Consider the following 16366-nt stretch of genomic DNA (forward strand, 5'->3'; position numbering starts at 1 on the left):
AGGCTGGTCTCAAACTCCCGACTGCCGGTGATCCTCCTGCCTTGGCCTCCCAAAATGCTGGGATTACATGTGTGAACCATCATGGCCAGCCACTGTTTTTCTTTTTTTTTGAGACGAAGTCTTGCTCTGTCTCCCAGGCTGAAATGCAGTATTGCTATCACAGCTCACTGCAGCCTTGAACTCCTGGGTTCAAGCGATCATCCTGTCTTAGCCTCCCAAGCAGCTGGAACTATAGGTGTGTACCACCAGGCCCAGCTAATTTTTTAATTGTTGGCCAGGCACGGTGGCTCACGCCCGTAATCCCAGCACTCTGGAAGGCCAAGGCAGGCAGATCACCTGAGGTTGGGAGTTCAAGACCAGCCTGACCAACATGGTGAAACCCCGTCTTGTAAAAAAAAAAAAATTTTTTTAAATTGTTTGTAGAGATGGGGGTCTCACTGTGTGTGGCCGTTAACTATTTTTTTTCTCTTTTTGAGACATAGTCTTGATGTTGCCCAGGCTGGCGTGCAATGGCGCCATCTTGGCTCACTGCAACCAATTACAGGTGGTGAGCCACTATACCTGGCCATTTTTTAGAAAAATGTGATATTATTAACATTATACTTTCACAATGTGGAGCAGTATAAAAATATTGGCTGGGTGCAGTGGCTCACAGGCCAGGCACAGTGGCTCACACCTGTAATCCCAGCACTTTGGGAGGCTGAGGTGGACAGATCACCTGAAGTCAGGAGTTTGAAACCAGCCTGGCCAACATGGCAAAACCTCGTCTTTACTAAAAACACAAAATTAGCCACATGTGGTGGCACGTGCCTGTAATCCCAGCTCCTCAAGAGGCTGAGGCAGAGAACTGCTTGAACCTGGGAGGCAGAGTTTGCAGTGAGCCGAGATCGCGCCACTGCACTCTAGCCTGGGCGCCAGAGTGAGACTCCATCTCAAAAAAAACAAACAAACAACTAGCCGGGCATGGTGGCATACACCTGTAGTCCCAGCTACTCGGGAGGTTGAGGAAGGAGAATTGCTCAAACCCGAGAGGCGGAGGTTGCAGTGAGCTGAGATCGCCCAAGGCACTCTAGCCTAGGCAACAGAGTGAGACTCCACCTCAAAAAAAAAAAAAAAAAAAAGGAATGCCTATTTGTGTACTTCTGGGTTTACAACTGTATGCATGTCTGAATATGTTTGTACATATATTATGTATATGCATATGCTCCATAATTGTCACAGATATGCTAAATAAGGTAGTTGCTGCATGACGGTTAGCTTTTTCACACCCCATAGGCATGGTTGGCTGTGTAACTGCAGCTGCTGTTTGCAGAGCCTGGGTTCCTATATCTGAGCCAGTCTGTATTGTACAATCAGGTGACCACGAATTTTGCTCAGAGAACCCTCAACAACTTTGAGTTTTTCTAAGTTTGGTCAGCTGCAGGTGGAAGCCGAAATACCTGCGGCCTTGATTCTGAACATTCCATGGTGAGGCTGGGGGAGTCTGTCATTTTAACGAGCCCCTCAGGACATGTGATCTGCATTCACTTTTAGGATCTCCAGGACAGTGCACCAATTCCTGATTGCTGACTCTGTCTTTGGTCTCACAGGCCCTGTTGACAGTTTGCCCACATGAGCATGACTATCATGCCTCCCTGTTGTTAGCCACAACGCCATATCCCTGAGCTTGGTGCTGGGTCTTCAGGCTCAGTCTACTCACACTGCCCTGTATTTCCATGCTCTGTTGAGTCGCTGACTTCTGGGACCCTGAGGCCCCAAAAGAAGCTGCAGAAGCAGCAGACAGCACATAATCAGCCCTCCCCACAGGCCCCACTCACAATACAGGACCTGCACTGGAGCCCTAGATCATGGATCTGTTCGAAGGGGAGCAGATCACTTGAGCTCAGGAGTTTGAGACCAGCCTGGGCAACATGGTGAAACCCTGTATTTATTTAAAACCAAAACCAAAGTTGCTTGCTCATGTCCTCTGTACACATTCTTTCTGGATCCTTCCAACATCTTTTGTAAACGCAGGTGTCACTGTTCTGGTTAAAATCCTTCAGTGGCTCCCCATTCTTGGGATCTAGCCAGGATCCCTGCCTGGCCTACTGGCCTTGCTGACCTCTGCAACCTCATCTTCTCCATTCTCTCTCTCTCTCTCTTTAATTCAGTCTCCGTAGAGACTGTCAAAAATTGCCAGTGCCGACTATATTGCAAGTCGACACAACGGGGTATTGGGAAAAGTTTTCAATTAGCAGTAATCACACCTCGGATTAACCTCATTGGCTACGATACTGCCACTGCGCAAAGCTATCTTCTCCATTCTTTACCTGCCCTGACCCCCAACCCCTCCTAACCACTATCTTGCAATTGTCTTACCAGGCCAGGCTCTCTCTTGCTCTGACGGACTCCTCTTTACTCAGAAAACTCCTGCTCATTCTTCAGTTTTCCAAGATCACTTCCCTGACCCCAAGACTAGATTGGGTCCCTTGCTTATTCATGGTTATAGCACGCTGGGCTTCTCTTTACTAATACTTGTCAAAGTTGAAATTCTCCATTTACTTGAGCAATTATGTCACTAATGTCTGTTTGTCCACTCGATGGTAAAGTTCGTCCAAGCAGGGCCCCGAGTGTGCTCTCATTGCCTCTGCAGTACCTAGCAATGTGCCAGGCAGGTATTCACCGGATGGATGGATTACTCGCTCCAGGAAAGAGGGCCCCAACCTGGGTGGGTGTAGAGACCCTGGAAGTCGATCAAAGCAGCTACGTGTGTAAGTCCCCAGAACTGAGGGCATCCTATGCATCTGTGACCCGGGCCCCCCAATGTCGTTCGGGATGAGGCGGTGCCCGGGGAACCCCCAGGGCAAGAAGGACACAGCATAGCTGTAATTGGCACCCAGCTGCCAACTGGAAGGGGGCGCCCAGACTCTGTGCTTAGGGACCCCCCGCCCTCCGGTTTCCCGCAGGGTCGACCGCGAAGGGCCCTTGCAGTCTTGGGTAGACCCAGGGCAGGCGCCACGGGCTGCGGCAATCTGATGAGCCAGGAGCCACTCTGTGCCCGCACAGGCCGCCGCTCCGGGCGAGGGCGCTCCAGGTTGGTCTTCTGGAGCAGTCGTGCGCTGACAGGGTCCCTCTGGCCGGCAGGCGGTGGCGCAGTGCTCGTCGGGAAGGCGGCGGGCTATCCGGTCCTCGGCTGCAGCTGGCACCATGGTCGGTGGCGAGGCGGCCGCCGCAGTGGAGGAGCTGGTCTCGGGGGTGCGGCAGGCGGCCGACTTCGCGGAGCAGTTCCGCTCCTACTCAGAGAGCGAGAAGCAATGGAAGGCCCGCATGGAATTCATCCTGCGCCACCTGCCCGACTACCGCGACCCGCCTGATGGCGGTGGCCGCCTGGACCAGTTGCTGTCCCTCTCCATGGTTTGGGCCAACCACCTCTTCCTGGGCTGCAGGTGCGGACCCCTGCCGGCCGGCTGATCCTGTCCCCTGTCTTCCGATCCTCAAGCCCTCTTCCAGGGCTCAGCCCTGACCGGAATCTCTGCCCCAGACTGAACCCGCGCCCAACCTCCATCCTTATTGGCCGGCCCGAAGGCTGATTCCCACCTAGGAGGCACCTTGGAAAGATCCTTATCCTTGAGCCTCAGTTCTCTCTTTTGGTAAATGGGTAGCTATGATGACTGTAATAATTAAAGGGTGAAGAGCTAAATACATGGCGAGCTAAAAAGTTGCTATTGTTATTTGTATTACTACTATTATTAGCTCAAACCATCACCTTTGCAGGGTGCGTTCCAAGTCTATTAGCCCCTGTCATTCACATGGCAAACGGGCAGAGACAAAAACGGAGATTCCCATTTTACAGGTGAAAAAGCTTAGGGAGGGAAGTGATATACCTGGGGTCATGCAGCTTCTGGCAAGATTGGTGGATTTTAACCACTAATGACAGGATGTAATCTGTATCCTGTGGCTTTTTCTACTCGTTCCACAGCCCACTGGGTCCTAAGTAGGAACCAGCTTCACCTCTCTGCTTTCCCTCTTATGAAAATGGCCGATGCCTTTTTGACAAGGTCCCAAAGCCCATTGCATCCTGTCTGCTGCACCAAAAGGACAGAGGCCCACTTCTGAAGTGCCTGATAAGGCATTCCCTTCACCCCTCCATGAAGAAGGTGGCAAATCTTGAGGTTTCCTATTAGCTTCATTTTTCCTGAAATTGTGTTAGGAAAATAGGGTGACTTGGCTTGATCTTGGTTTCTATACCTATTATGGCTGCCTGACTCTGATCACTTGGCCCCTCCAGGCCTAAGCCACTTGGTCTTGCTTTACATTTTGAGGTTTATTAGAACAATATAATATGTAGAGAAGCAATACCAGAGGTACTTATCATTTTTTCCTGCCTTCTAGGTTCTCCTTGGAAATCCTGGTTTACAGGATCTATGGTTAGGCAAATATCAGAGAATTGGGCAAATAAATAATGTCTTTGTTAGACTAACATTCCATGTATTTAAAAAATAAAAATACTTTTGCCCTCATCCTGTATCTGAGAATATGTATTGCTGGATGTACAGTGCCTCTGTTCTTGTAAATCTTGAAACATCTGCTCTACTGGCATTCCTAAAGTCCACTTCTGTATCTACAAGCAAGGAGTGTTCACGGGGCCAGGTGTGGTGGCTCACACCTGTAATTCCAGCACTTTGGGAAGCTGAAGTGGGAGGATCAGTTGAGGTCAGGAGTCCAGCCTGGCCAACATGGTGAAACCCTGTCTCTACTAAAAATACAAAAATTAGCCAGGCATGTTGGCAGGTGCCTGCAATCCCAGCCACTCAGGAGGCTAAAGCAGGAGAATTGCTTGAACCTGGGAGGTGGAGGTTGCAGTGAGCTGAGATTGCGCCACTGCACTCCAGCATGGGCAACAGAGCAAGCCTCCAGCTCAAAAAAACAAAAAAGAAATGTTCATTAACCTTGTGCTGAACACGTATAGGTTTGCCCTGCAGTATCAGATCAGTTCTCCGAAAGTCGATTCTGTGGTTGAGCAACCTGCAATTTGTTGTTAATCCACAGTGACAATTCTTCCAAGGTTTTTACCTTACTACTTTTTATTATGCAGTTACAATAAAGACCTTTTAGACAAGGTGATGGAAATGGCTGATGGGATTGAAGTGGAAGACCTGCCACAATTTACTACCAGAAGTGAATTAATGAAAAAGGTAAATCGGATTTCCAAGTGCATGTGATGAAATGGTGTAGAGTTAACAGTCCCTGCTTTGATGACACTATATTAGAGTATATTGTTTTTGAATGCTCTTGTTTACTACCCCAAAGATCTATACCCTTTCATTTTCCCATAATTGGTATAAGCCTTTTCATAACTAGTTAACAACTCATGGTGATAAATTATGCATTGTTGATGAGGTGACACATAAACTTAGCCTCTTCCAGTTGTTTAGGAACAATATTTTGAGATTTTTGCTTGATGTTTAAAAAACTGTTGGCTAGAATACTGAAGTTTCTTACCTGTTAAAAAATCTTGTTGGTAATACAGTGACTAACTCATCCTTACCCAGGTGTGAGTGTTGAGCTGACTTGTTTGGCTTCTCTGATTTGCTGATAGGAATGTGGTTGGAGCAATGTCAATACCATAGCTGTTCTCTATCCTGTGGGGTCTGATCTCAGGTGATGGGCTTTTTACAGCGAGTCTTGCCTGGAGTCTTGAATCTGGACCCTGGAGCTGGGGCTATAGAGGGTGTGGCACAAAGAACCTCTGAGTATGGGACTGGGCATCCCAGCTATTAATACTTTTCAGAATCACCCCCAGTACGTGCTTATTTCACATTTGTCTGCTCAGACAGCAGAATTAATTGCTCACTTATCTTCCAGAGTTCCTTTGGCATTTTATCCAGGCTTCTTTTAAAGCAGTTGTGACCTTGAGGGACGAGATGGTGTCTAAAGTTTTATTTAGTCTTCAGAACGCCCAAACCTAGTATAGTTACATCCCAGAGAAGGTACTCAGAAACTACTGAGAAAATCGACTGAAGCAATAGAGTAAAAAGCTGCTGGCCCCTTTTCAGTTCTGCCCTTAGAAACATAGGTAAGCTCCTCTCTCCACATTTAGATCTTGTCTTGGGAGGTGAGGCACATATAGAGGTCTTCTGTCAAATCCTCAGTTGCTCAGAAAGTATTTCAGCCCCAAATAGCACATCCCACTTGATTTTCAGGATGGTTTGTTTTTCTTAAAAAAGTATTCTTCTAGTTTTAATCTGAACCTGGGGAAAAGCTTCAGGTTGGTTTTCGAGATGCTATTATGTTTTTAAAATCAGCTGTTAACACAGTACTCCTGAAAAATAAGTAAAATCAGCTGTTAAAATGGGGTTACTTTTTGGCCAGGGAGCAATGTGAATTGGGAGTTCGTGGCTTTTTGGATCTTCTCATGTAATACTTAAAAAAATAACTGGGCAGTCCTTGGGTGTCCTAGTGAGGTTCTTGGGGCCCAGCCAGAGAGAGGCTAGATAGTTTCTGGCTACTGGAGTATACCTCATGGAGCTGGAGCAGGAGCAGAGGTAAGCAGGGAATGGGGTAAGCCTTTATTTTTAGTTTATTTTTTAGACAAAGTCACACTTTGTCGCTGAGGCTGGAGTACAATGGCACAATCTCAGCTTACTGCTCCCTCTGCCTCCCAGGTTCAAGCGATTCTCCTGTCTCAACCTTTCTAGTAGCTGGGATTACAGCCGTATACCACCACACACAGCTAATTTTTGTATTTTTAGTAGAGATGGGGTTTTGCCATGTTGTCCAGCTGGTCTTGAACTCCTGTCCTCAAGTTATCTGCCCACCTCAGCCTCCCAAACTGCTAGGATTACAGGCGTGAGCCACTGTACTCAGTTAAGCCTTTATTTTTTAACTGCTGGTGGTAGATTCTTTAAGTACTTTTTGTTCCTAAGGGGTTTTCTGATTTTCTTACATCAGTTCTACATTGTACTTCTCTGTCTTGTATGTTTTCTGTTTCACCCCAGGTAGCGGAACTCTTTCCAGTCATGCTGGGTATAAGCGATGAGAACACTTAATGACATTTGGTCTGTAGACCCCAATGGGAGACTAAGGAGGTTTGGCACGTCCCGAACATTATTGTAGACCAGTGTGAAGAGAGTGTGTGTGTGTGTGTGTGTGTGTGTGTGTGTTAGGAAGGGTATTTCTGAAACATCCTAAATGGGTCTTATATCTCAAAAATGTGCATAGCCCCTGCCCTGGGATGTTCATTTTTGACACTGTCACTGCACAGTGTGAGCCTACAGAAAAAAGTCCTCGGGCATGAAATTACCATCTTGAAATCAGTGCCGCCATCTTACTTATCATTAGCAGTTAGCTACATGGAAGAACCATATATAGAGGCCATACTTCTACAGCATATTTGAATTGTGTGTTGCAACTTCCTTCAAATAAAACTTATGTTTTTTTAAGTAACCAGGTTTAATTTTAGTCTATTGATGCCACTGTAAGTGAAATTCGGCTGATCCTGAAAAGTGAGATACTTAGAAGGTGCATAGAGTTTTGCCAGTTTTGTTTTGAGACAGACTAACTGCAGCCGTGACCTCCCGAGCTCAAGTGATCCTTGTACCTCAGCCTCCCTAGTAGCTGGGATTACAGGCCTGTGCCACCACGCTTGGCTAATTATTGTAGAGACCGTGTTTCACTGTGTTCCCCAGGCTGGTCTCAAACTCCTGGGCTCAAATGATCTACCTGCCTCAGCCTCCCAAAGTGCTGGGATTACAGGCATGAGTCACTGTGCCATGTTGAGTCTTTTAAGACTCTTCTAGATAAGCCAATTCTGAGAACAAGTCATCTGAGCTATGTACCATGACCAATTTGTGTGGTATTAAAGGCTGTCTCCTTTCCATTGAAGGCCACTGGAAAGACAGCCCTGAGGACTTTGCAGCAGTTTTGTCCTTTGCCTGCAGTTTTTGCACACATGATAGAGCAGGTTGCTAAACATTAGGCAACATTGCCAGCCCATAGACAGACTCCTGATGTCAAGCTGTACACCTGAAAGCATCTGTTGTTGCTCTGCCCAGAACTGATCTTTAGCTCTAAAATTAAAATTTAGTTGGGTTTTGAAGCTAGCTACCAAATGGAAATAAATCGCCTGGCATTGTTGGTATCTCAGGACAGACAGCAATGATGACTGGGAGACATAAGCTCTTTAAGATTTTTTTTTTTTTGAGATGGAGTTTCACTCTTGTTGCATAGGCTGGAGGGCAATGGTGCGATCTTGGCTCATCGCAACCCCCACCTCCCGGGTTCAAGTGATTCTCCTGCCTCAGCCTCCACGTAGCTGTTATTACAGGCATGTGCCACCATACCCAGCTAATTTTGTATTTTTAGTAGAGACGGGCTTCACCATATTGGTCAGACTGGTCTCAAACTCCTGACCTCAGGTGATCCGCCCACCTTCAGCCTCCCAAAGTGCTGGGATTACAGGTGTGAGCCACTGTGTCCAGCCGCTCTTTAAGATTTTAAAAATACTTTATGGCTATTCTGCAGCTTTGAGGCAAGTACATCTCTGCAATCTGTCCAGCTCTTTTTTTAAGTCTGAGAAAAGAAATGAGCATTGGTTTCTGACAGGTGGGATTTGTTGGACAGTTGCAGTATATGATTTTTTTTTCTTGTGAAAGAGGGGGATTCAAACACACATATATTGAGTAAACAATCTTGATTAACCGCCATCCTAGGCTCCTGCCAGCAGCCTTTGTGGTTGCTCAGCTTACCTATTAATGAGCGATAATTAACGAAAAGCAGCAGCTGACTCAGGAAGAGTGTCATTGCTATGATTGTCAGAGTTAATATTTCCAAGGAATGTTTTAACCAAGAAGAAAGAGGAGTGATTGACTAGGAAGCTATCATTATTGACTCAAAGAAAGAAGCTGTCAACATAATTACTTGGTCCATTTTTTTCTGAGAACATTTTTATCCCAAAAGGAAAAATGGCATTATGAAAAGTGACTCAAATTTGAAAGACCAGGTGCAGTGGCTCATGCCTGTAATCCCAGCACTTTGTAAGGCTGAAGTGGGAGGATCACTTGATGCTAGGAGTTCGAGACCAGCCTGGCTAAATGGCAAAACCTTGTCTACTAAAAATACAAAAATTAGGTGGGCGTGGTGATATGTGCCTGTAGTTCCAGCTACTCTTGAGGCTGAGGCAGGAGAATTGCGTGAGCCTGGAAGGAGGAGGTTGCAGTGAGCTGAGATAACACCAGTGTGCTCCAGCCTGGGCGACAGAGTAAGACTCTGTCTCACACACACACACACACACAAAGAAATTTGAAGGAAAAGTTAGAAAAACAAGTGTGCCTGCATTTCAAGAAGCTATCTTTTATGCATTGTGTCATCTTGGTAAGCTCTGAGGTACTAGAACTGCTGCTCCCTTGGTGGAAGCACCTGTGACTGTGATTCTAAGATGGTGCAAATGTTGGTGAGTATTAAAAAAATCAGCCTGGCCCTGTGGCTCCGCCTGTAATCCCAGCACTTTGGGAAGCGGAGGTGGGAGGATTGCTTGAGCCCAGGAATTCCAGACCAACCTGGGCAGTATAGTGAGACTTGTCTCCACAAAAAATAAAAACTAGCTGGGCATGGTGGCACATGCCTGTGGTCCCAGCTACTGGAGAGGCTGAGGTGGGAGGATCACTTAAGCCTGGGAGGTTGAGGCTTCAGTGAGCCATGATCGCACCACTGCACTCCAGCTTGGGTGACAGAGTGAGACCCCGTCTCAAAGAGAAGTTAAAAAAGGCTGGGCGCGGTGGCTCAAGCCTGTAATCCCAGTACTTTGGGAGGCCGAGGCGGGTGGATCACGAGGTCAAGAGATCGAGACCATCCTGGTCAACATGGTGAAACCCCGTCTCTACTAAAACTACAAAAAATCAGCTGGGCATGGTGGCACGTGCCTGTAATCCCAGCTACTCAGGAGGCTGAGGCAGGAGAATTGCCTGAACCCAGGAGGCGGAGGTTGCGGTGAGCCGAGATTGTGCCACTGCACTCCAGCCTGGGTAACATGAGCGAAACTCCGTCTCAAAAAATAAAAAGAAAAGTTAAAAAAAAAATCAGCCTGTCAGATTAGTTAAGTCAGAGGTTTTGTTGTACCCCAAGAGAAACACTTATTGGAGCTACTTGTTTTTTACTCTTTATCCACTAGAAATAGAAGCCAGGAAAGGTGTGTCTGATCCCATGGACCAGTCTTGTCTGGAGCTCATGAGTCAGTAGTGGATCACCTGCAAACACCTGTAGAAAAGACGGTATCACAGCAGCCCAGACCAGCAGAAGCAGCCCAGACCAGCACACAGCTGCCATAGCCTTGGTCTGTCCTATCGTTTAAGAGATTGCTTAGGGGATTTTTTTTCTCTTTGGACTTAAGATGGTTTCTTGAGGTAATACTGCATTCTCCTAAATGGAGAAAGTCATAATTTGCTTTTGCTGAGGAATTTTGTTTTTTCATCTTAAAAAGACTGGGGCCAGGCATGGTGGGCCACGCCTGTAATACCAACACTTTGGGAGGCTGAGGCGGATGAAATTGTGAGGTCAGGAGTTCAAGACCAGCCTAGCCAAGATGGTGAAACTCCATCTCTACTAAAAACTACAAAAATTAGCTGGGTATAGTGACAGGGTCCTGTAATCCCAGCTACCTGGGAGGCTGAGGCAGGAAAATCAGTTGAACCTGGGCAGCAGAGGTTGCAGTGAGCCGAGATCGCTCTACTGCGCTCCAGCCTGGGCGACAGAGTGAGACTCCGTCTCAAAAAAGAAAAAAAAGACTGACTGGTCTAACTAGGAAATAGGTCATACCTTGAAATCTCTGATTACTAAAAAGACTCTCAGATTGATTCACTTACATTGCTAAATGTTAAGGAAATTCATTCAATACAAGGTGACAGCCAAAGTGATTTCTTCACACCCTGCTTAAAAGTTGTCTAAAGCCAAGTTTAAATTTACCAAAGGTGCTAGAGAGTACCCAGAAAGAATAACTCTGCTTCATTTCACCACTATTTGAAGACATGCTTTTACAGTTTCTAATAGTGTGAAATCCAGAAATATATAACCTTCACATCTAAATATCCTGACTCAATGTGAAATGTTGTGAATTACTACCTGAATCTGACTGCTTTTAATTTAGAACAATAAGTGTTTGTGTGACTCTGCTTTTAGAATCTTTCACTGGAAAGCATGCCAGGAAAAGTTGTATTTTAAGCATTTCCATTATCACTTTAAATTGTGAACATTTATAGATTGCAAGTGACAAGACAGGAAAATCAAGTTCTGGCTTCCAAATGGATGGTGTGGTCAATGTTTTGCTGAATTTTCTGTATGTTGTAAAATATTAATAATTTCTGAGTATACTTACTGTCTGGATAGTACATAAATATTACATCACTGCCATATTTTAATTTATGAAGATGAATTTGATTCACTGGACTACATGGTTATATAACCTCTTTTCTTCTTTTCCCAGCATCAAAGCTAAGCCAGAAGATTTATCACATTTCCATCATCAGCTACAGGATTAGAAAGGAGGCTGGGATGAATGTGACATAGACCACAGCAGCTCTCTTAAGACTCCTGGTATTACCAACATAAAGAGGGAGGTGGAATGAGAAGGACTCTGTCTAGATTGGCTTTTTTAACATTCTCATTTTTCCAGTAGTTATCACTGTAAAAGTATGCATGAATATTTATGTATTTATAAATCATGCACTCTAAGATGACTTCATCAACATTGTAAAAGCCCTCTTTTCTATTTCCAGTTTTGGTTTTTTTTTTTTTTTCTTACCGACAAGGTCTCATTCTGTTGCCCTGGCAGGAATACAAAGGTGCAGTTTTGGCTCATTGCAGCCTTGAACTCCTGGGCCCCTACTTTCAGTTTTTTTCTTTTTCTTTTTTTCTTTTTTGAGATGGAGTCTTGCTCTGTCGCCCAGGCTGGAGTGCAGTGGTGCGATATGTTTTAAATTTTTAAATGTCAGAATTTTTGTTTAAAATGCCTTTTGGGGCTGGGCGCAGTGGCTTATGCTTGTAATAATCCCAGCACTTTGGGAGGCTGAGGTAGGCAGATCACCTGAAGTCAGCAGTTTGAGGTAAACTGACAGCCAGCCTGGCCAACACGGGTAAAACCCCACCTCTACTAAAAATACAAAAGAAAAATTAGCTGGGGCTGGTGGCAGCCGTCTGCAATCCCAGCTACCTGGGAGGCTGAGGCAGGAGAATTGCTTGAACCTGGGAGGCGGAGGTTGCAGTGAGCGAAGATCAGCCTGGGCGACAAAAGTGAAACATTGTCTCAAAGAAAGAAACCTAATAAAATGCCTTTTTGTGGTTGATGTAATAATGGCAGGTAATGAATTTTATAGTTTGGATTTTTCAGCAATGTATCTTTAAATGTGATTCTGTTTTATGGCCTTTTTCTTCCCCCACCAAGGCAAATCAGATCCTTTAATTCCTTATTTCCACTTGAAATTTATACCATACCTATACCCAACTACCATACATACTTATCTTTTTTTAAGAAATAAGAATCAAATTATAGACTTGAAGTACCCACCAGCTCATGGAAAGAGACAGCCTACCAAAATGCATCTGGCCTTAGTTTAAAATGCATTGACACAGGAGTCCAGGGTTTTGTCCTGTCAGCCAGTTGATTTGTAAATTCTCTGTCTCCCAGGCTGCTATTCTGAAGGAAGCCTGAGGTTTGGGTCTTCTAGACTTGAGGAACCACCTTGCATATAGCCTCTTAAGAAATACTTGTTGCAGGCTGGGCATGGCACCTCACGCCTGTAATCCCAGCACTTTGGGAGGCTGAGGCAGGTGGATTACCTGAGGTCAGGAGTTCAAGACCAGCCTGGCCAACATGGTGAAATCCTGTTTCTAGTAAAAATACAAAAATTAGCCAGGCGTGGTGACAGGTGCCTGTAATCCCAGCTACTTGGGAGGCTGAGGCAGGAGAATCGTTTGAACCCGGGAGGGAGAGGTTGCAGTAAGCTGAGATCACACCATTGCACTCCAGCCTGGGAAACAAGAGTGAGACTTCTTCTCAAAAAAAAAAAAAAAAGAAAAAAACCCCATACTTGTTGTAGTCCTGCTTTGCTCTGAAATTTTGGTGTTAATGTTCCTCAACTAAGTGTCTGTTCTGTACTCCCTCTCCTCTTTCTTGTTTAGTCCCTGCCATTAAGTAGATAGGTCTAGGCATAAATACTGGGAAAGGGGCTTCATTTGGGGGGCAGTAGTGTAAGTTTATCACAGGTGGGGTCACTCAACAGTGGTAGGCACTGTGGTTGGTACTAGTGATAGTGGCAAATAAGACATTGGACCCTGCCTTAATCTACTGGTGAACGCAGGTAATTAACAACCAGAGGTGCTGAAAAGGAGAGCTTGTTGGAGAAGCATGGTGTCTGGGGACAGAGAAGTGGGACAGGACTCTTGCCCACTGCTCGAGAGGAAGGCCAGGCAACACAGCTTGGATGGGCCACATCTTTGGGAGGCTTCTAGCTGCAGTGTCCCTAGTGACCATGAAGGGTGGACTGAGTGAAGAAGTCAGGATCTAGGATCTATAATCTGAAGACAAGCCAATTCTCTCCTGGTCCTTACCTGGAAAATGGAAATCACAGAAATATCTACCACAGAGAGCTAGGGCAAGGATTAGGTAGTAAATGTTAGAGGGCCAAGCACAATGCTTGTGAGCCTCTTCTTTTCCTCAAATGTAGCCTAGATTTTTTTTTTTCAGACGGAGTCTTGCTCCGTCACCCAGGCTGGTGTGCAGTGATGCAATCCTGACTCACTGCAACCTCCATCTCCCAGGTTCAAGCGATTCTCCTGCCTCAGCCTCACAAGTACCTGGGAATACTGGTGCCCGCCATTACGCCTAGCTAATTTTTTTATTTTTTAGTAGAGACAGGGTTTTAGAACCATGTTGGCCAGGCTGGTCTCGAACTCCTGACCTTGTGATTCACCCGCCTCGGCCTCCCAAAGTGCTGGGATTGCAAGCGTGGGCCACTGCTCCCGGCCTTTTTTCTATTCTGATTATTCGTACAAATTTGGGAGGCCTAAAAAAATTAAAGCATGGCCAGGCACGGTGTCTGCCACCTGTAATCCCAGCACTTCGGGAATCTGAAGCGAGTGGACCATGAGGTCAGGAGTTCGAGACCAACCTGACCAACGTGGCGAAACCCCATCTCTATTAAAAATACAAAAATTAGCTGGGTGTGGTGGCACACGCCTGTAATCCCAGCTACTCTGGAGGCTGAGGCAGGAGAATTGCTTGAACCCAGGAGGCAGAGGTTGCAGTGAGCTGAGATTGTACCATTGCACTCCAGCCTGGGTGACAAGGGCAAGACTCCATCTCAAAAAAAAAAAATTAAATTACAAAATGGGTAAAAGTCAGTGTGACTATTCACTTTGAAAATGCATTTTCCTACAGTCTGAGTAGGAAGCTATGAAAAAAAAGAAGAAAATACATTTTTCATAGGTTTCTCATCATGAATTCCATTTCTTTTTTTTTTTTTTTTTTTTTTTTGAGACGGAGTTTTGGTCTTGTTACCCAGGCTGGAGTGCAATGGCACAATCTCGGCTCACCGCAACCTCCGCCTCCTGGGTTCAGGCAATTCTCCTGCCTCAGCCTCCTGAGTAGCTGGGATTACAGGCACGTGCCACCATGCCCAGCTAATTTTTTGTAGTTTTAGTAGAGACGGGGTTTCACCATGTTGACCAGGATGGTCTTGATCTCTTGACCTCGTCGTGATCCACCCACCTCGGCCTCCCAAAGTGCTGGGATTATAGGCTTGAGCCACCGCGCCCAGCCTGAATTCCATTTCTTTATATGATACAATGCCCTGATAAAATAATAATAGCCTTTCAGTAATGCATCCATTGCATAAAGCAAGTTTAAATTGTGGAGTAATTTCCCCTCAATAGCTTTTATTTATTTTTGGTTTTTTTCAGAGCTAGGGTCTCTCTGTCACCTAGGCTGGAGTACATGGCGCAATCATAGCTCACTGCAGCCTCAAACTCCTGGCCTCAAGCTATCCTCCTGTTTCAGCCTCCCAAAGTGCTAAGAATACAGGCAGGAGCTACTAAGCCTGGCCTCCTTTAGTTTGTTTTTGAAGACTTCTCTAGTGAATTACAATCAAGTTTTATTTCAATTTTCTAATAAGTTTTCTACCATTGTTTCTTCACTTAAACTGCCTGTTTTTCTTCTTGTCTTTTACAACCTCTGTGGCCATCTCACATTTAAAATTAACCAGTATTTTAGAATTTCATCCTTTATGTATTTCTGGAATAGAAAGTGGCAAAGAAATCTAAATGTCTACATTTCAGCAATCCTTGTGGTATAGGTAAAATGGCCCACTGTTAGCCTTGAAACAGGACCACATATCACATAGAAGTTCATATACAGAGTCTTACTGAAGACTTGGCGTGAAGATAGAGTGATATCATAGGAAGGGACAAGTAGTAAATACGAGAACTTTTTTTTTTTTTTAAATCCAAACTATACCTAGAAAACTGCTTTCTGAAAGATTCCTTAGAGTCTGTGGACCACCTGATCAATCCTCTGCCTTATCAGAGGTAAGGATTCTGTCTGAACTCAGGATCCATTTGGATCAGTGGCCTACGTATAGACGCTAAGAGGAATCCCGTTAACTGTCACTGCCCATCCTCTGATGCTTTGCAGTCTGTAATTAAATACTATTCCATCTAAAATATGAGAATTGTGTTACCCTAAATGTCAGATAATTTGGTGTTTCCTAGTTCTCCAGCTCTAAAGAATCTCTGCTGGGTATCCCCTTATGTCTGGAAGGAGACTGTCAGCTTCTGGTATCTGAGACATGTGTGCCCTATAACATCTAGTTGTGGCTGTTACTCTTGACTAGCTTAGGGATGCCTTTCCGTAGGAATAAGAGTAAACACAGATCTTCAGAGGCAAGAGTTTTAGAACTTATTAAAGACTTTTGGTCATATGGAAACTTCATTCAACAAATATTGAGTGCACACATAAAAAAAATCTCTACTGTCATTGGGTATGTGTATCTGTGTGTGTGTGTGTGTGTATGTGTATATATATATTATACATATATAAAATATAGATATATACAAAAATATATAGCCAGGCGCGGTGGCTCAAGCCTGTAATCCCAGCACTTTGGGAGGCTGAGGCGGGTGGATCACGAGGTCAAGAGATCGAGACCATCCTGGTCAACATGGTGAAACCCCGTCTCTACCAAAACTACAAAAAATTAGCTGGGCATGGTGGCGCGTGCCTGTAGTCCCAGCTACTCAGGAGGCTGAGGCAGGAGAATTGCCTGAACCCAGGAGGCGGAGGTTGCGGTGAGCCGAGATCGTGCCATTGCACTCCAGCCTGGGTAACAAGAGCGAAACTCCG

At 45.4% G+C, this 16366-nt stretch overlaps 1 protein-coding gene and 1 non-coding gene across 2 annotated transcripts; one reads left to right on the forward strand and one right to left on the reverse strand.

The window, feature by feature from the left end:
• Positions 1–2150: 2150 nt before the first annotated feature.
• Positions 2151–2291, reverse strand: LOC116554688. The gene has a single exon (XR_004270273.1). It is a non-coding gene; the product is annotated as a U4 spliceosomal RNA (small nuclear RNA).
• Positions 2292–3121: 830 nt separating this feature from the next.
• On the forward strand, positions 3122–11730 carry CDKN2AIPNL (CDKN2A interacting protein N-terminal like). The gene is made up of 3 exons (XM_032251205.1): positions 3122–3425; positions 5075–5174; positions 11456–11730. Exons 1-3 carry the CDS (start codon positions 3187–3189, stop codon positions 11465–11467), a joined length of 351 nt encoding a protein of 116 aa, XP_032107096.1. The 5' UTR covers positions 3122–3186; the 3' UTR covers positions 11468–11730.
• The last annotated feature ends 4636 nt before the right edge of the window (positions 11731–16366 follow it).

This window comes from Sapajus apella, unplaced genomic scaffold, assembly GCF_009761245.1.
Source record: "Sapajus apella isolate SASKATOON/1434 unplaced genomic scaffold, GSC_monkey_1.0 scaffold1, whole genome shotgun sequence".
Lineage (NCBI taxonomy): Eukaryota > Metazoa > Chordata > Mammalia > Primates > Cebidae > Sapajus > Sapajus apella.